The sequence below is a fragment of the Chrysoperla carnea genome, chromosome 1, assembly GCF_905475395.1.
Source record: "Chrysoperla carnea chromosome 1, inChrCarn1.1, whole genome shotgun sequence".
Classification (NCBI taxonomy): domain Eukaryota; kingdom Metazoa; phylum Arthropoda; class Insecta; order Neuroptera; family Chrysopidae; genus Chrysoperla; species Chrysoperla carnea.
In genome coordinates this window covers 7,027,860-7,049,055 of record NC_058337.1, presented here as the reverse complement: position 1 = coordinate 7,049,055, position 21,196 = coordinate 7,027,860, and the positions used below count along the sequence as shown (strand labels likewise).

The following is a 21,196-nucleotide window of genomic DNA, read 5'->3' as shown; positions in this document are numbered from 1 at the left end:
GCAATGGCATAGAAAAGAAAAAAATCCAAGTGTCTCCATCCCCATATAAAGGATAGAAGAGCAGGGTAGATTTTGGGTTGAAATTATTTTTATCTTATTTTCAACTTTGATTATCAAGCATAAGTCAACTTAAAACAGCACCATGTTTATAATACAAGTTGTCTATTTATTAATTTTTTAAGTCAACTTTCACATGGACCATTCCACCAAGTTTTATACAAAAAATTGAGCAATTTATTTCATTTTCCTTATTTAGACGAGTTTTGCAACATCTTTTACTGTACTATAACTTAAGTTTTCTACCATTATAGGAAACAGACACATTTTTTTAAACCAAATATTTAACTAATAGCGTACCGCATTTCGAGTAAATATTAGTGGTATGTATTGCTGGTCGCGCATATTCAAGTAGCCCACCATGTGTCGCGTTCATGATCATTCCTCTTAACACTAATCCTACACTCAATAACAGATAAATTAAATGCATACAGGCTGTATCATTTTTATCCATAAAGGATAATAGCTCGATAACAAAAGTTGCAGAGTTTGATGGGGGGCATCATGTTTTTATATCAGATTGGACCTGGCTATTCTAGTTGCTTCAAGTTGCCAATTTAGACAGGGGCAGATTCACCCATATGGGCATGACCATCGCTTAAATACACTTATGATTTAATAAAATTTATTAAAAAAAACAATGAATCGCTTTAAATAGTAAGCCTATTGCTTCTATTTTCATATTAAACCTCCATTTGATAATTTTTGGGAGGAACATTTTGATTTGTTTAAAAGTTAGTTTTAAAGCATGTGGATTCCAAAAATCGAAAAAAACCCTAGCGAAATCGGTACAGCAGAGAGATCGTTTTCTACACTTCACGGGGTAAAATCTTGGTTGCGTCAATGGGACAGGAAAAATTATTCGAGCTTTCTTTCTTAAATATCTGAAAATCGATGACGTTATAAACGCTTTCGCGAAAAAAAACGAAAGCTTGAATTTGTTTATTTAAGTAAAGAACCTAAATAAAATTATTTAATGTAAAATGTATACTGACCTTTTACTTTAATTTGGATTTGTAAAAATTGCATCAAAACTGGTCCAGTAGTTTAGAGTCTAAATGTGTCACTGTGATGTGTAAACAATCGCACATTTACTTTTGTAATTTTTGTGAGCGAACAAACTAACATTTTACAGTTTAATTAATTTACAAATACACTGTACTAAATCTTGGTCAAGGCGTCATATATTTTCTAAACATCTCCTTTGTAGGAATGCACTATATATCGATTCTGAGCGAGTTCATACTCTGATTCGCATTTGGCCGATTTGCAGGTGCTGTTCCGTGCCCATCACCTTTTTCGAGGGCTGGATTCATGCTTGAATTTAGATTCTAAACGGAAAGAGATAGAAAAACACGTTATTAGAAAGTTGATCCTCATAAAAAACTAATTTTTTTTCGAAAATCCTTAGCTTTCGGGGGAAATGAAACTTAAAAATATGTGATTGTTGCTTTTACTCGAAAAAAATACGCTAGCTTTGTGTAAATAACTTTTAAGCCCAGGTAAATTTTCAAGATCATTTGAAGATCAAAGTCTAATGACCTTGTAAATAGAATTTCTGTTTAAAGTTATACCCTTGACAACTTTTGGTTAAAGCATTTTTTTGTAACTTGCATGTTTTCTTACGATTAAATGCAATAATGGCACATTTCCTCCGAATTAGCTAACAATTTTCGAAAAAATGTTTTGAATTAAAATTGTTAGTTTGTTTATCAGGATCAATTTTCTAATTTAAGGTGTAATTATATATCTCTTACCATTTAAAATCTACCTAAACTGTTTATTAAAGAAACCCCAAGAACAAAATCCTAACGTCAGAACATGATGCCCCCATCAAACTTTGCAATGTTTCTTTAAGCTATATTTGATTGGTTAACTAAAAACGATCTATTAGCCATAATAGATTAAAATGGTCCACTCTATATATTATATTTATATGTATAATAAAAATAAAGAGCTTTGAGTGAATATAAAAATAATATGATAAAATATGGGACGACAAAAGAATGTTGATGATTCATACATATGTTGAAAAATGAAAATTTATGATGAATAAAATACTATGGCGGTGGTTTCAAATAATACACAAAATATTTTTAATATTTTTTTAAATTGACATAAATTGATATGAATTTTAACTTCTCTGATAGAAAATTATTATTTTATTTTCATCTTCGAAAAAGAAATACAAAATTTTATGATGTATTTTCGTATTTCGATGTCTGCAATGCTAAAATATTAGATTGTTACAGAATTTTTGTCCGTTTGAATGTGAATTGTTTTTGTAGCTCCATATCTCAATAAATATTTATTCTACCGTCTTGGTATATATTGATCGATAGATACTGTCTTCGTTATCGCACGTTATAATATGTTTGCTGGTTGGGAATTTAAACAAAACAAGTGAAAGCAAAAAATTGACTGAGTTAATTGTTGATATGCCATGCATAGTCAGTGTTGATTTCTTTATCACATTACACATACAAAAATGTTACACATACATAACTGATAATCAAGTATAGTACATATTATAAAATTTCCGCCTAATTGGCGCCCTCACGGGTAAACAGTGATGTTTACGAAAAAATGTTTCCAACAAAAGTTGTTTAATTTTTGATAAGGAACATTTTTTACACTTAAACTTTTGTTCTATCTCTAACGGTTTACAAGATGAGTTCTACGGACCCAAGACCCAATTGACCTATGATGCTCATTTACGAACTTGACCTGACTTTTTACGTCCTGAGTACGCTGTAAAAATTTCAGCTCGATATCTTTTTCCGTTTTTGAGTTACCGTGTCCACAGACGGACGGACGGACGGACAACCGGAAATGGACTAATTAGGTGATTTAGTGAACACCTATGACAAAATTTTTTTCCTAGCATCATTATTTTTAAGCGTTACAAACTTGAGACTAAACTTATAATACTATGTATATTTCATATACTATAGTTAGTTTCTTTTAATTTAAAAATAAATGTTGTTCATCGTTGAGTGAATCATGTTTTGTACTGTAGATGGTTTGTAAAAAGTGTTGTATTTTCTTTTGACATTTTAAACATACATCATTTGTCACTTGTGTTATTTTTCAGGTCAAAGTAGATTGATTTTTTTTATAAATTACAAACGTTAATTCGAATGTTTCGATATTTTAATTTTAGTTGGTATATTATTTTCTTCTATGTCTATTATATCATAATTCATTATCTTCATTAGTACCTACTTTCATTATACCATGTATATATGAAATATACATAGTATATTAAGTTTAGTCCCAAGCATGTTACGCTTAAAAATAATGATGCTAGGAAAAAAATTTTGTCATAGGTGTTCATAAAATCACCTAATTAGTCCATTTCCGGTTGTCCGTCCGTCCGTCCGTCTGTGGACACGATGACTCAAAAACGAAAAAAGAAATCGAGCTGAATTTTTACAGCGTACTCAGGACGTAAAAAGTGAGGTCAAGTTCGTAAATGAGCATCAAGGTTAATTGGGTCTTGTAAACCGTTAGAGATAGAACAAAAGTTTAAATGTAAAAAATGTTCCTTATCAAAAATTAAACAACTTTTGTTTGAAACATTTTTTCGTAAACATCACTGTTTACCCGTGAGGGCGCCAATTAGGAAGAAATTTTATAATATGTAGTATACTTGATTATCAGTTATGTATGTGTCACATGTTTGTATGTGTTATGTGATAAAGAAATCAACACTGACTATTATTATGGTATTTCAACAATTAACTCAGTCAATTGTTTGTTTTCACTTGTTTTAAAATAATTTATCATTTTCTCAGCGAAAAATTTTTCAATTTTTACGATAGTTGGATAAAGGAATACATAAAATAGACATTCTAACGGAGTAAAACCTGTATATCCCAAATTTGGGCTCTGATCCAAATTTGGAAAAGAGTTTTTTTGTTGCTTTTGATGAGCTTATTTTGGAAAGAGCTTAGGTTTCTGCAGTTAATAACAGAACACGTTTTATACACTACGATCATGTTTTGAGTATATTAAGAATTCTTAAGATATTTCTTGAAATAGTAATTTTAAAATATGTCTTAATTTATTATTGTTAAGAGAAAACTAATGAATCGATTTTAAATTTGTAGTGTAGGTACCTATTTTTCACAATTTTTTCTACCAAAAATCTAATTTTAAGAAAAATAATGAAAAAAAAAATATTTAATGTTTTGTAAATAATGATATTCACTAATCAGTTATTAGATTTTATTTTACACAACACCAAACATAATAATTGTTCAGTTATTTGATTCAAATGAGCCAAAAAACACATGTTTTAAATGTAATAACCGTCATTAAATGTCTTTGGAACTAATTTATTGATCACGACGAATTGTCATCTAATTTATATGATACAAGATATAACATAACAGTACAAAAATACTTGAATTTCTTAATTTTGTGTTATATTATAAAACCGAAACAAATTGAAACAAACATTTGACTTGACTGAGTTAATTATTGACATACCCAGTGATGGATTTAGGCCTAGGGCGGCAGAATTTGAAGGGCGGCAAAATTTATGAAATGCCAAAATTTTAGAGTCACAAAAAAGTAAAGACAATCAATTATAAAAATTGGTTCAGAATAGTTTTTATAAAAAAATTTCGATAGAAAATATTATAATCCAATTCATTAATCTACTTCTCAATCTGTGTGGGTAAGATGTTAATTTTTTAACCGATCAATGATATTCTTTATCGAGTAATGTCCTTTACTTTCTGTTCCTTTAGTGAGATTAATCTCACGTGTATGAAGCATTTTGAAATTATTTAATCCAAATGACTTTTCAATTTTTTTTTTTGTGTGAAATAAAATACCGAAGATTTGTATGTCCCATGATGCATGCTACGCATTAGAAAAAGAGTGGCCTGCAATAAGAGTGGTAGGCAATGAATGCATTTATTTACATTGTCAACTCAAAGATTCCTTGGCAAATATATACGCTCTGCACAAAAAATATGCAATGTATTGCATTCACGGAATCTTCGAGATGTTTATCCGAATGTGGACATTTCTCTCCGTATTTTTTTGAGTATTTCGGTTACAAATTGTTCAGGAGAAAGATCTTTTTCTACTCTTAAAAGGGTAAAAACCTATTTACGTGCAAGCATGGGCCAAGATAGACTTAATGTACTTGCATTACTGTCTATTGAAGCCCAACTAGTCCAAGAAAATAATTACGACGACCCGGTAAAAGCCAGGAAAAAAAAATTTTCAAATTGATTAATATTAAAAGAAATATGAATTATTTATCTGTCTCAAGTTTATATATATGTATTATTCTGTCTTGTTTATCAGTAATATTTAAAAAATTATATTTCAATAAATTAAGTTACCTTAAAATAAAAAACTGGATCAAAATTAATTAAATTCATTCTATCAAAAAGTGCGGCGCATCGAACGGGGCCTAGGGCGGCAGCAAGCCTAAATCCGTCACTGGACATACCCTGTACAGAAAGTGTTGAATATCTTTAATAGTTTTGGAGAAAATGAACACCAAAGTTTAGTACTAATTTGCGCCCTCATGGGCAAACAGTGACGTTTACGAAAATATGTTTCTAACAAAAGTTGTTTATTTTTTATATAAGGAATATTTTTTACACGCTATAAAAATCAGATTGATATCTGATTTCGTTTTCGAGTTATCGTGCCCGCAGAGTGTTGTTGGTTTTTGAACATTTTCGAAATTATTTTCTAGATTTTGTTTTTATTTTTCAAGAATATTTCGCAAGCTGAAACCTATCTACAAATTTTCCATTCCGTATCTTTTATGGATTTGGCGAAAATGACATTGATGCGCCCTACAGACCCAAAAACTACTTGGCCTATGTTGCTCATTTATGAATTCAAACTCAGTTTTTATGTCCAAAGCAAGCTATAATTTATAATTGATATCTCAATTTAAGCTTGATATCTCATTTTGGTTTTGAGATCACGGGCGAACAGACGGACATACAGAAATAGACTCAGGCAGTGGTTTTATGACCGTCTATACTTAAATTTTATTTGAATCATTAATATTTTTAAGCGTTATAAACTTGGGACTAAACTTAATATACTTTGATATATACTAAATATATATATATATATATATGGTATGTAGAGTATGCAAATAAATCTAAGAAATAATAGCCCCGAAAAAATAGCGACGAAAAAAATCGTCGCTATGCTCGAGTTCATCATTTGATGATCAAAGACGACGATAGTTAGGGTATTGATGATTGGAGAGCGATAACTATATTATCAAATTTATAAGCATCACTTGCACACAATATATTATATATTTTTATAGCTTCGTGATATTATAAAGCAAAAATAACATAGTATTTGACTACAAAGCATTTATTTGGTTTATATGTATGTACCATGCAATAAAACAAAACTTTTTTACAAGACTATAGGGAAACAATCACCTTAAGTTATTTTTGGTTGGTTAACTACAACACTAGCAATACATGGTATAAAAATAAACACCTTATTATACCATGTATATATGAAATATACATAGTATATTAAGTTTAGTCCCGAGTTTGTAACGCTTAAAAATAATGATGCTAGGAAAAAAATTTTGTCATAGGTGTTCATAAAATCACCTAATTAGTCCATTTCCGGTTGTCCGTCCGTCTATGGACACGATAACTCAAAAACGAAAAAAGATATCGAGCTGAAATTTTTACAGCGTACTCAGGACGTAAAAAATGAGGTCAAGTTCGTAAATGAGCATCATAGGTCAATTGGGTCTTGGGTCCGTAGGACTCATCTTGTAAACCGTTAGAGATAGAACAAAAGTTTAAATGTAAAAAATGTTCCTAATCAAAAAATCAACTTTTGTTTGAAACATTTTTTCGTAAACATCACTGTTTACCCGTGAGGGCGCCAATTAGGCGGAAATTTTATAATATGTACTATACTTGATTATCAGTTATGTGTGTGTCACATGTTTGTATGTGTTATGTGATAAAGAAATTAACACTGACTATGCATGGTATTTCAACAATTAACTCAGTCAATTTGTTGTTTTCACTTGTATTATGTAATAGATATAGATTTTCTTCGTAAAATAGAGCACATTTATAGTCTTGTATAATAATATATTGGCTTATGTTTATACAGGACATGCATAACCAGTACATACACTTGGCAGCGAGTGATACTATAATAAACTAATACCTACTGTTGGAGGCGTCATGTTATCCGATTTATTAATATATTTACCATACGAAAAATGGAGAATTAACTTATCAATTGAGATTCACAGGAGAATGTAAGTGTGATCTTATAATCTTACAAATTATAAACATTATCATATTATTATTAAATCCGGACATACAATTATTAATAATTCCAGTTAGTTTTGTCTAATTAAACGATAGTCATCACCGACTGACATCTTCAAAAAGGTTCGTTTCCATAATGCCACAAGTCACAAGTGCACTATGTGGTTTTATACTTGTGGGTAGTACACATTTAAACAAGTGAAAACAAACAATTGGCTGAGTTAATTGTTGAAATACCATGCATAGGCAATGTTGATGCGCAATCGTTTGTTTTTTTGACGTCACAGTAAATAACAAAAGATATTCACTTTTAAATAGACACACACACAACTGATATTCCTATATTAATACAAAAGTTTTTTATTTTTTTATAAGGAACATTTTTTATATTTAAACTTTTGTTCTATCTCTAACGGTTTACAAGATGGGTCCTACGGACCCAAAACCCAATTGACCTATGGCGGACTAATTAGGTGATTTAGTGAACACCTATGACAAAATTTTTTTCCTAGCATCATTATATTTAAGCGTTACAAACTTGGGACTAAACTTAATATACTATGTATATTTCATATATACATGGTATATATAACCTTTCCTCCTAGAATTAGATTTGAAAATTCTTCCACTCATGTCAATTCTATTCTTGGACAATATGGAAGATAAAGCCTCTCATCTACAATTTATTATTATCTATTATCTATTATTAAAATTTTGTTCACTTACCAATGGTTGTATAAATAGTACCACAATAAAACAATGCATTCCAAAAAGTCCAATCTGCATGTAATTCACCTTTGTCACGAATACCTTTCACATAATTTGTAATGATTTCTTTTTCAAACTCCAGTAATCGACTCACAGCCTTTCCCATTTTTCTATCTTCCGGATCAGGTCCAGGACCGACATCAATATGATTCAAATCCCATAATTCCTTTATTACTTCAATTCGATCATGTCGAATTTTCTTTAATTCTTGTTGTTCATGTGGCGCTGAAATGTAAATATGACAAGAATTATTATCATAGCAGAGCAAACTTAAACTAAGCGGATTCTCTAGTAAAAAATTAAATTGCGTAATAATCCGAAAGTCACGCTGAGAGGGGTTGTGTGGACACTGAAAATTTTTTTCGAAACAAGATAATTACACCCTATTTTGTTTATGAAATATATCAAGACGCTTAAAAATATAGATACTCTATAGAAATATAGCCAGAAAAAGGTCAAAAGGTTGTAATTCTATTCAAAAAAATGACTTCTTATGAGACCCGTCACAAAATGTTCGTATGATTGTATAGATCAAAGTCATATTGAGTGGAAAGTGTGTGTTTACTATACGCACGCTTAGAAGTTCGCTCAAGCCAATTCTGCTGAAAAATCTTGAAATACAAGTGATTGAAAAAAACACAACCTAATTTTGATGAAAATTTGATATTTTCGAAATTAACGATTATTGTATAGTTTCGATCAAATATTTAACTTCAAACTTGTTGTCCGTTTTTAAGCTAAAATTTTCTCATCAACAAAATTGACGATTATCGTATGATTATGTTCAACTTGAATTAAATAATAGATTTAAAAACGATTGAAATTTATATTTTGGACTATTCTAAGAACTTTTTGTTTCTTATCATTTTTCATCTTACCTAACCGTTTCCAGGCTTTTTCCGAGATTTACTCGCTTTACGCTCTTTTTTTTAACGCTTATATCTCGAAAATGGTGAGGTGAAAAATGACAAGACACAAAAAGTTCTTAAAATAGTCTAAAATATAAATTCCAATTCGTTATTAAATCAAATAGTTAATCACAATCATACGATAATCATCAATTTTGTAGATAACAAATTTTTAGCTTAAAAATGCGAATTTTTTTTTATAACGCCTATATTTTATAAACGGTGAGGGGGGGGGGGTGAAAAGAGTCAAGGAAGAAAATTAATAAAAATGGTTCAAAAAATGAGATAAAACAAGTTTAAAGTCAGATATTGATCCAAACCACAAAAATTAGGTTTTTTTTTTCAATCACTTGCATCTCAAAACCGATGAGTTTTAGGAAAAAATATCATGAGACCAAAAATGCTTAGCATACCCCAAAATATATCAGGTCGTGTTTTCTCAAATTTCATGATTTTTCAGCAGAATTAGCTTGTGCGAACTTCTAAGAATCGCAATCTTAATTACTTCATTTCCTATGTGTTCATAAAATCACCTAATTAGTTCATTTCCGGCGTCCGTCTGTCCCTCTGTAGACACGAAACTAAAACGAAATTAAAAAAATCAAGCTGAAATTTTCAAAGCAAATTCAGAACGTAAAAAGTGAGTTTAAGTTCGTAAATGAGCATCATAATCAATGGTGACTTGGGCCCGTAGGATCCATCTTGTAAACCGTTACAGATAGAACAAAAGATAAATGTAAAAAATGCTATTAAAAAAATAAACAACTTTTTTTAAACATTTTTTCGTAAACATAAAATATTAATATCTAAGAAATTTTACAAAAATATTCTTAACGAGGAGGGAATTTCCATTAAAAAACTCCCACTCTCGGATGTCTATATTCATTATTTATAACTTTAATCTAACGCTGAAAATAGGTCTTTTTGTGTCATTTTAAATTGTTGTAATATTTCAAAAACGATTGTCACACTAAATAATATTTTTAAGATATAAAATATTAATTTAAAATTTTGAAAAAATTATATTGTATTCTGAATACTTCATAGAATGTATTACCGTCGGGAATTAATATTAAAGTTAATTTTTCAACAAGTTAGGCAATTGTTTTTATACCATGTATATATGAAATATACATAGTATATTAAGTTGAGTCCCAAGTTTGTAACGCTTGAAAATATTGATGCTACGAAAAAAATTTTGGTATAGGTGTTCATAGAATCACCTAATTAATCCATTTCCGGTTGTCCGTCCGTCCGTCCGTCCGCCCGTCTGTGGACACGATAACTCAAAAACGAAAAAAGATATCGAGCTGAAATTTTTACAGCGTACTCAGGACGTAAAAAGTGAGGTCAAGTTCGTAAATGAGCATCATAGGTGAATTGGGACTTGGGTCCGTAGGACCCATCTTGTAAGCCGTTAGAGATAGAACAAAAGTTTAAATGTAAAAAATGTTCCTTATAAAAAAATAAAAAACTTTTGTTTGAAACATTTTTTTGTAAAGATCACTGTTTACCCACGAGGGCGTTAATTAGGTGCAAATTTTATAGTATGTATTAATATAGGAATATCAGTTGTGTGTGTGTCTATTTAAAAGTGAATATCTTTTGTTATTTACGTGACGTCAAAAAAACAAACGACTGCGCATCAACACTGTCTTTCAACAATTAACTCAGTCAATTGTTTTTTTTCACTTGTTAACAAAAATTTTTCGAATTTTCATTTTCATTGTAAAAGAAAAATTTTTTTTTTTAAATTCGAAAAATTTGTTGGTTTCGTGGAGCTCTTCTTATTTAGGTATATACTGAACAAGATTACGTCATACATAAAAGTTTAAACAATTTTAATACATTGTTCATAATAAGTTAACAAAAAATGCATGATTTTTTATTTTTCATGCATTTTTTGTTTGAAACATTTTTTCTAAACGTCACTGTTTACCCGTCAGGGCGCAAATTAGGACAAAACTTTGCTGTCCATTTTCTCGCAAACCATAAAATGTAGGGATTTAAAAATTTGCAGATTGCTTCAACTCATGGTCTTGTGAAACATTCTCGAAAAACGGAAAAAAATACTTTCGAAAATTTTTGTGAACCCAAATTTTCGCTGCCATAGTTGTGTTAGTTTTTTAACTCTTCTAATTTTATAAAAAAATAATGCTAACATTGATATTCTTTTTCTATAGGGCATTTCTACAATTAACTCAGTCAATTGTTTACTTTCACTTTTTTTTAAAAGAATTTAGAAGAGTTTAAAAAATCAATGTAATGAGCCGCCATTTATTTCGTTTTGGAAAATTTCGAAAACATTCGATTATTTCCTAGAATTTTTCTTGTATTTTTGAGAATATTTCACAAGACCACGAGTTGAAACAATCTGCAAATTTTGAAGTCCCTATATTTTATGATTTTCGAAAAAATAGACACCAAAGTTTTGTCCTAATTTGTGCCTTCACGGGAAAACTGTGACGTTTATGAAAAAATGTTTCAAACAAAAGTCTTAACGGTTTACAAGATGGATCCTACCGACCCAAGACCCAATTGAGCTATGTTACTCATTTACGAACTTAGCTTCACTTTTTATGTCCTGAGCACGCTACAAAAGTTTCAGTTTGATAACTTTTTTGGTTTTTGAGTTATCGTGATTACAGACAGACGGACAGGCGGACAACCGGAAATGGACTAATTAAGTGATTTTATGAACACCTATACCAACATTTAGTTGGTAGCATAAATATTTTTAAGCGTTACAAACTTGGGACTAAACTTTAATATATTTCATATATAACCTACATGGTATGAGAAGATACCTTTTACCTGAAAAAATATTTGCTTAATGCATATTTTATGTAACCTGTGCAAAAAATAACAAGTATTTTCATTGATTTTTATGCGAGAACTGTTGGTTTTTAAGAGAATTTGTAGAATGTGAAGGAGTATTTTTTTAAACACCAAATAATTGAGAATGTTTTTAAATTGCTTTCATTTTCTTGAAAATGCAAAGTTGCTAAAAAATACCTTGTATATTACTACAGATTATATTCGCTCCGTGCGTGAGTTTCGTTTCCATGGTAACGATACACTACTTTAATTATAGAATTGTATGGATGCATATATAATTGCGTGGATTGCATTTAAGATTTACATTGAAAATTTAATATTTTTGTCTTACAAATTTAAATAAATGATTATGATACTTAATTTACATTTGAAAAATAATATTTGTGCAATTCGATTTTTTATTTTCACAATTTTTAATGCATTAAGTTTAATTAATTCGTGTTTTTCAATAATTTAAATTTGACATTTCTATAACATTAACATGTAAAGAACTGCAAATTAGTCATAACAGCCCCCTTTAACGCCAAAATTTTTCACTGGAAGCGCTGGCATCGATTTTATTGTCCCTACCATGACTACGCACACAACGAATAGAAGATAGTTATTGTTGTCCATAATGCACAAAATTACAGGAGTTATTTTTTTATTTCACTAGGTTCAGTATCACGTACTGAATGTAAATGCACAAAGTCCTTACAAAAATAGGCGGGGGAAGTGCCTCCATTTTAAGGAAAATCGTTTTAGGCTATATCTCCATAACCGTGCACTTTAGACCAAAAATGGTAATCACTTTTATTGTAGATAATTAAATTACCTACCTTTTTTGTGAAATAATTTTTTTTTTTGTATCACTAACCGTTTATGACTTAACTATGACGATTTACTCATTGACTATTTGACCAATATCTCTTCCAATATTTGTTTAAACCATAAAATGATAATAGGTTAACTTTTATATCTACAAATTTCCTTAAACCTTTACCCTTAACTTTTTTTTCTAAAATTAATATTTATGAAGTTATAACGCGTTGAATGTGGCAACCACCGAATGCAGTATTAATAAAAAACAAGTGAAAACAAACAATTGACTGAGTTAATTGTTGAAATACCATGCATAGTCAGTGTTGATTTCTTTATCACATTACACATACAAACATGTAACACATACATAACTGACAATCAAGTATAGTACATATTATAAAATTTTCGCCTAATTGGCGCCCTCACGGGTAAACAATGATGTTTACGAAAAAATGTTTCAAACAAAAGTTGTTTTTTTGATAAGGAATATTTTTTACATTTAAACTTTTGTTCTATCTCTAACGGTTTACAAGATGGGTCCTACGAACCCAAGACCCAATTGACCTATGATGCTCATTTACGAACTTGACCTCACTTTTTTCGTCCTGAGTACGCTGTAAAAATTTCAGCTCGATATCTTTTTTCGTTTTTGAGTTATCGTGTCCACAGACGGACGGACGGGCGGACAACCGGAAATGGACTAATTAGGTGATTTAGTGAACACCTATGACAAAATTTTTTTCCTAGCATCATTATTTTTAAGCGTTACAAATTTGGGACTAAACTTAATATACTATGTATATTTCATATATACATGGTATAATAACTCCTGTAATTTAATGCAGAAACAAATTCTCTATAGTCTGAAGTATATTTAGGAAATTAATATTGTCTAACAATTAATATCATCAAATAAAAATTGATGAACATATTTTTTAACGCCAGTACCTTAACCGTCCTGATGGTCATTATCGTTAGCATCATTAGAAATTTCATCATCAAATTAATCATGAATCTATTTAGTGAGGTTAAATAATTTCTATGAACAATAATTATGGTAGAATTATTTAAGATATTCTATGTGAAATTGTGATTTGTATTTGATCAAATAAATGATGTGGGCCGATCATTAGTACCTATAATAGAATGTCTTTAATACTTAATTATCAGTAATAATTGGTTTAGTTTTGTTACAACACACAAATTAATAATGATCAATTTATTCGATTAAGGGAAATAATAAAAAATATACTGATTGGTATAAGCAAGCAGTGGCGTGCATTACATATAGATAGTAAGACACTGCCTACCCTACATAATTCAGACAAATATATATAATCTTGTTGTGATATCTAATATTATTTATCTATGAGTATTATTAATAAACACAATATCTTAACGGGTATCATCAGTGACGGATTTAGGCTTGCTGCCGCCCTAGGCCCCGTTCGATGCGCCGCCCTTTTTGATAGAATGAATTTCATTAATTTTGATTCAGTTTTTTATTTTAAAGTAACTTAATTTATTGAAATATAATTTTTGGATTAAATAATTTCAAGTCATTTGGATTAAATAATTTCAAAAAGCTTCATACACGTGAGATTAATCTCACTAAAGGAACAGAAAGTAAAGAACATTACTCGATAAAGAATCTCATTGATCGTTTAAAAAATTAAAAATCTTACCCACACAGATTGGAGAAGTAGATTAATGAATTTCATTATAATATTTTCTATCGAAAATTTTTTATAAAAACTATTCTGAACCAATTTTTATAATTGATTGTCTTTACTTTTTTGTGACTCTAAAATTTTGGCATTTCATAAATTTTGCCGCCTTTCAAATTCTGCCGCCCTAGGCCCGGGCCTCACGGGCCTAGGATTAAATCCACCACTGGGTATCATCTTTAATTCTATACGGCATAAAAATTATGCCAGCTCGTTTATTGAATTTAAAGTAACTTTGCATTGCAATTTTTTTTGTCATATTCATCTTAAAACAAAAATATTTCATTTTCTTTTTTTTTTTATATTTTTTGCTTCTGATCCAGTTTTTTCTTATCTATGCTTGCTTTTGTTTCCGCGTAAGGTTTCCACGTGATTTTGTTTCCACGGAATCTTATCAATAAATTACAAATTTTCACTGGAAAACTGCTTGCTTTTTTTTTGACTTTTGACTTAAGCTATCTTAATCTCTATCCTTATCTTAGTCTTAAAAGAAAAGGCAAAAGTTCGCTAAAAATGTATTGTGCCCCATCATATATTAAAATGGTTCACCCTGTATATTCATGGGTGTAATTATATAGTTTTATTCATAAACATCATATACACGCCTTCTGCATTGTGTGGATTAAATTCATTATCAAATATCTTGTGTATGTAATTCGTAGTTTTTTTTGTTGAAATTTGATGGTAGGTATGAAAAACAACGTGATTTCGATGATGTACCTACACCTGTATTTGAAAACCTAGGAAAATGAACTATTAAATGTTATACTCGTATATAATACATGTAGTTATACCATGTATATATGAAATATACATAGTATATTAAGTTTCGTTCCAAGTTTTTAACGCTTAAAAATTTTGATGCTACCAACAAAATTTTGGTATAGGTGTTCATAGAATCACCTAATTAGTCCATTTCCGGTTGTCCGTCCGTCCGTCTGTGGACACGATAACTCAAAAACGAAAAAAGATATCAAGCTGAAATTTTTACAGCGTACTCAGGACGTAAAAAGTGAGGTCAAGTTCGTAAATGAGCATCATAGGTCAATTGGGTCTTCGGTCCGTAAGACCCATCTTGTAAACCGTTAGAGATAGAACAAAAGTTTAAATTTAAAAAATGTTCCTTATCAAAAATTAAACAACTTTTTTGAAACATTTTTTCGTAAACATCACTGTTTACCCGTGAGGGCGCTAATTAGGCGGAAATTTTGAAATATGTACTATACTTGATTATCAGTTATGTATGTGTCACATGTTTGTATGTGTAATGTGATAAAGAAATCAACACTGACTATGCATGGTATTTCAACAATTAACTCAGTCAATTGTTTGTTTTCACTTGTTTCAATTAATATTTATTCAAATCTGTTTGAAAATAATTTTAGGATTGCCGAATTTTCCCCATTACTGTATGAAATTAAAACATTTTCATTATAGTTGTAGTAAATAATAATACTAACATATGGTCTAGAAGTAATGTCGCCTATTTGACCCAGATGTTTTTAAAAGCATAAACACCATGTAAGTCCCTACTATTTTCTTAATAGTAATAAAATGCCTTTTGTATTTTATTACTATTATTTGGATAATAAAGAAACAAATTCCCTTTACTGCTTGTGTAAATATACAAATATTTGTGAAAATTGTTTAAATAATCTCACAAATGTTTGTGATAGTTAATTAAATCTTTATATGTTTAGCGTAAAATTTACAAATAATATTTCATAAAGGTTGACATGATAATATCCAAATGCCGAGTACGCCAGTAGAGTAAACTAATTTTTTACGGCAGAAATTAAAAGAGACCAGTTTATTGACTCATTTTACATAAAAATGCGCTGATTACGATGGTGGCAAAAAAATTGGTAAACAAAAGTAGTATAGTGGTTAGAATAACCGCCTATGACGCGGGAGACCAGGGTTCGATTCCCCGCTGGGGAGGAATTTTTTTTAATTATATATAATTATATATAACTTTATATGATTCATATATAATTATATAAGGCCATTTTCTATATATAATTATATATGATATTATATATAATTATATATAATTTTTTTTACCCGGGAAGTTAAAAAAAATTAATTAATTAGCAATTGAGACGGATCGGATTTTCGGATTGAGGTCAACTAATACTTAAAATTTTCTTTATTGTTTTATCTTTCATTTGCCGCATGTTTTACCTTGATACGATTTTTCTGAATCGAGACATTCAATTTATTTATTAGTCATTTATTTTGTGAGCGATGAGAATGGAGTTAAAAATAAAAAATTTGCTAGTTCTCATTAATATTTATGCTCATTCGAAGGATCCATATGCTGTGATGCAATAAAAATAAGTAGGTAGAGCAAACTTTATAGTATCCAAGAGACAGTACAAGAAGACATGGTCGCCCAATAAAAGATGTAAAGATGAAATACACCTCACTTTGGGGCCCAATTGGACAAGTGAGACAGTTAGCTGTCTATGCCCAGCAGATCGAATTTACTATATAAGCTTTGAGGAAATGACTTAAATTTCGGAAAAGAAAGGCTACATCAACATCATCATTTCAACCTCCTTCTTTATAATAAGATTTTCAAGAATTACTATTGATAAAATATTGATTATAAAGATTTTAGAGGGCAAGGATTACGAATTTAATTTCTCTCACTACCCCCCCTTACGATCTTAGTATATGATCCCTTTGTAATTTTCACTAAAAAAGAATCATCGAAATCGGTTGACGTGATATTGAGTTATTTGTCCTCTTGTCGTGCATAATGAATGCAAATTTAAGACTTTTTTGGTTTTCTCATGGATGCCGTTGTCAGAACTAGACCAAAATGAAATGGGACCACACGGGAAGCACCAGCTTTCAAATAGATAAAGAATCATCGAAATCGGTTGACGTGATATTGAGTTATTCGTCCTCTTGTCGTGCTTACTGAATGCAAATTTAAGACTTTTATGGTTTTCTCATGGATGCCGTTGTCAGAACTAGACCAAAATGAAATGGGACCACACGGGAAACACCACACGGGAAACACCAGCTCAAATAGATAAAGAATCATCAAAATCAGTTGACCCAGTCAAAAGTTCTGAGGTAACAAACATAAAAACAAACAAAAAATACAGTCGAATTGAGAACCTCCTTTTTTTTGGTTTGAAGTCGGTTAATAAATAACATATAATTAACAATCATAATTATGGCGAAACCGTACATCTGTATAATATTTTACGTCTATAAAGTGACGTATAAAAAGATTCCAATTGCAATCGGTAGATAGAGTCTCTTCCTTAGTAGGATTGTCCAATAAGCTTTTCTGAACAGGAATGAATTGGCAAAATGCTGTTCTGATATATTGTACACTCAACTCCATCCAGCGCCTACAATTATTCCTTAATTGGTACCTATTTTGAGTAGTGTATCCTTGATAATAATTGTTATACCTGTGTTTAGAAGAAGGTAATAATTATCCTTTCATAAGCTAACATAATAACATCATTCTAATTAACAATAATTTGTGAGAATTATTATCAAAGGTAAATCATTACTATTATATGAATATCATTATAGATACTATAATAATACACATAATTACAGGTCCTATCATTACGTGTTACGAATCTTGCTATTGTTGCTTGTTAGTTGTGTTGTTTGTTATTAAACCTAGCCTTTCGTACAAATTATCTTTGATTTATATCTGAAAAATTTAACAGGCGAAGACAAAACTAAGAACTAAACTTTTCGAGCTTAATTTTAGAGATAAGGTTTGTTTAAGTTAATGCCAGAAATCGTGTGTTATCCCGTTAGACTTAGCGTACTACCTAAAAAAGTAGTCAATTTACAAAATAATTCGTCACAGGGCGAACTCAGCAAGATAGGATCGATAGAGGGGTTACAAATGTTTGGTAAAATATCCAACAACTGAATGTTTGAATGACTGAAAACCCTTTTATACGTCATAAAAATTTTGAATTTGCAAAAAATATGAAAGCGGAAGGGGGAGGGGCGGATGTTGTAAAAAGGGCTATATTTATAAAAAAACATCTAAAGTTTTGGGTAATAAAACCTACTATTGATATTAGTTTCATTTAAATCAATCAAATATTTTTTAAGTTACAGTCAAATGAACTGTTTTACCATATGTTGTATACATGTAAATATAACTGGGAAAGGAAGGGACGAAACCTCACCAAAAATATGAGGAGTAGTTCTTAACATTGACTACAAACCTGCCAAATTTGGATATGCACCGATGTCTCCTCTTGCGAATATAAAATAAAAATGATAAAATTTTCGAAAAAAATCCCATTTTCGACGCCATTTTGTTGGTTAGACATGTTGCACCACTCCGGGAAAGTAAAAAATTTCAAAAAGTACTTATTTTGATGTGAAAAGAAAAACCCCAAAGTTTCGCTGCCCGAACTTTTAATCCATACACAAGGCGTAATTTTACTCTACTATTTGTCAAACGGAAAATGTTATGAGTATTTGTCTTTTGTAAATTATTGTTTTGCTTTGCGTCTTCGTGGTTTCGTGGCCTCTACGTAGTTAATAACTATGCAAAGTTTATAGGAAAACTCTTAACGAAGAAAATGTTTATTTTTTTTTTTAAATTGCGGTAAGATGCTTTGTTACAGTTCATAATATCGTATAATGTGAAAATAGCTGAGGTAAAATGAAATTAAACTTGATTGCAAACTAATTTACAGTGAGTGGTTAAGAAATTCAATTTCGATGTGAGAATTAATTAGTTTTCAAAATAATATTGGTTAACGTAGATGGGTATATACTTGTTGTGTAGATTGTATTAACATTGTTTTCAAACATGATAAGAATGCATTTTTAACCGGTTTCAAAAAAGGAGAAGGGTCTCAATTCGATTGTTTGTCTACCATGTATATGAAATATACCAAGGTATATTAAGTTTAGTCCCAAGTTTGTAAACCTTAAAACTATTGAAAATTTTTATATAGGTGTTCATAAAATCACCTAATTAGTTCATTTCTGTTTGTTTGTCTGCCTGTCGTCTGTCGTTTGTCCGTCTGTCATCACGATTACTAAAAAACGAAAAGAGATATCAAGCTGAAATTTTTATAGCGTTCTCAGGGTGTGAGGTCGAGTGAGGTTCTCAGGGTGTGAGCTCCAAGTGAGGTCGAGTTCGTAATTGAGCAACATAGGTCAATTGGGTCTTGGGTCCGTAGGACCCATCTTGTAAACCGTTAGAGATAGAACAAAAGTTTAAAAGAAACATTTTTTCGTAAACATCACTGTTTATCCATGAGAGCGCAAATTATGCGCAAATTGTATGGTATGTATTATATGGGAATATCAGTTATATATGTGTGACATGTATGTATGTGTAATGTGATAGAGTAATAAGTGACAAGTAATAATTGTTTGTTTTCATTTGTTTTTTAAATTCTTGTTACCTCAGAATTTTCGAAAGCTGGTGGTTCCCGTGTGGTCCTATTTCATTTTGGTCCAGTTTTGACAATGGCATCCACGAGAAAACCAAATAAGTCTGAAATTTGCATTAAGTGTGCTCGACAAATTAACGAATAATTCAGTATCACGCCAACCGATTTCGATGATTATTTTTTAGTGACACATTAGTTAGAAGTCGGTTTTTTTTTTAATTTGTAGTATATCGGTTGATACAGCTAGTGTGCAAAATTTTGTTTTTCTTATGGAGTATAAATATACATGAGCTGACGCTTGTGCTCCTTTAAAATGAGTACGAAAGTTATAATCATCACACGAGTCGTGGGTGAGTGCAAATGTTTTACACTCTATGTCCAAACTATTATTAGGTGGTTTTCAAGACTCTTTTCTTAGACTTTATGTCCAAATCAATATTGGTAAAATAAATCCTCATAATTTTTTTTTTTTTTTTAAATTATCCACAGAAAAAAATTGTTACGTAAGTTTGAGAAATTGAACATGCATCTTTAATCTTTATAAACATGCTGAAAAAAATAGTGACAATTATACAATTTTTCATTCGGTACAAAAAACGGCTTAACCGATTTTGCTCAAAACCTAATCAGGTCTAAATTGCATAATTATGCGTTAAATGAAACTGGTCCCATGTCAATATCATCATTTGTTCTCGAGACATGCGAAAATTGAATCCGAACATACATACATACATACATGTGCATCACGGATATCCTTTTAAAAACCATACTATTCGACTCTAAAGACCTTGAAACGTGGAGATATGTCTGAATTTTCAATTTGCAAAATCGGACTCATTACAATAACTATCCCACTGAGAAGTTAAATGTATGATCTAAGCTTAGAGTACTAAATCAATGGTACAAGTACAGATTCAGGGGAGGGCACGGATATCCTTTTAAAAACCATACTATTCGACTCTAAAGACTTTGAAACGTGGAGATATGTCTAAATTTTCAATTTGCAAAATCGGACCCATTACAATAACTATCCCACTGAGAATTTAAATATATGATCTAAGCTTATAGACTACTAAATCAATGGTACAAGAACAGATCCAGGGGAGGGGGGCAGCGGCCAAGACATACCCATCTCGATACGGTGAAGAATGTGTATACCGAAAGAGTTAATAAAAATTAGTTACATTTCAATTAACATAAATAAACAAATACATTGTACATCCATTACAAAATAAATACATGAACAGATAAATCATTAATCCTTTTGACATGTAATGGGCATTGATCCAATAAAATTGATATTTTATAAATATCTAATACATATTATTATATATTGTGATGGTAATCAAAAACTTAAACAACTACATTTATGATGTGTCTACTAC

General features: G+C 30.3%; 1 protein-coding gene across 1 annotated transcript in view; it reads right to left on the bottom strand.

The window, feature by feature from the left end:
* LOC123290922 (potassium channel subfamily K member 18) overlaps nucleotides 1-21,196 on the bottom strand; it is a 64,660-nt gene that overhangs the window by 25,510 nt on the left and 17,954 nt on the right. Inside the window, exon 2 of the mRNA XM_044871305.1 lies at nucleotides 8,088-8,354. Within this exon, the coding sequence (XP_044727240.1) occupies nucleotides 8,088-8,354 (267 nt within the window). The remainder of the gene's footprint in view (nucleotides 1-8,087; nucleotides 8,355-21,196) is intronic.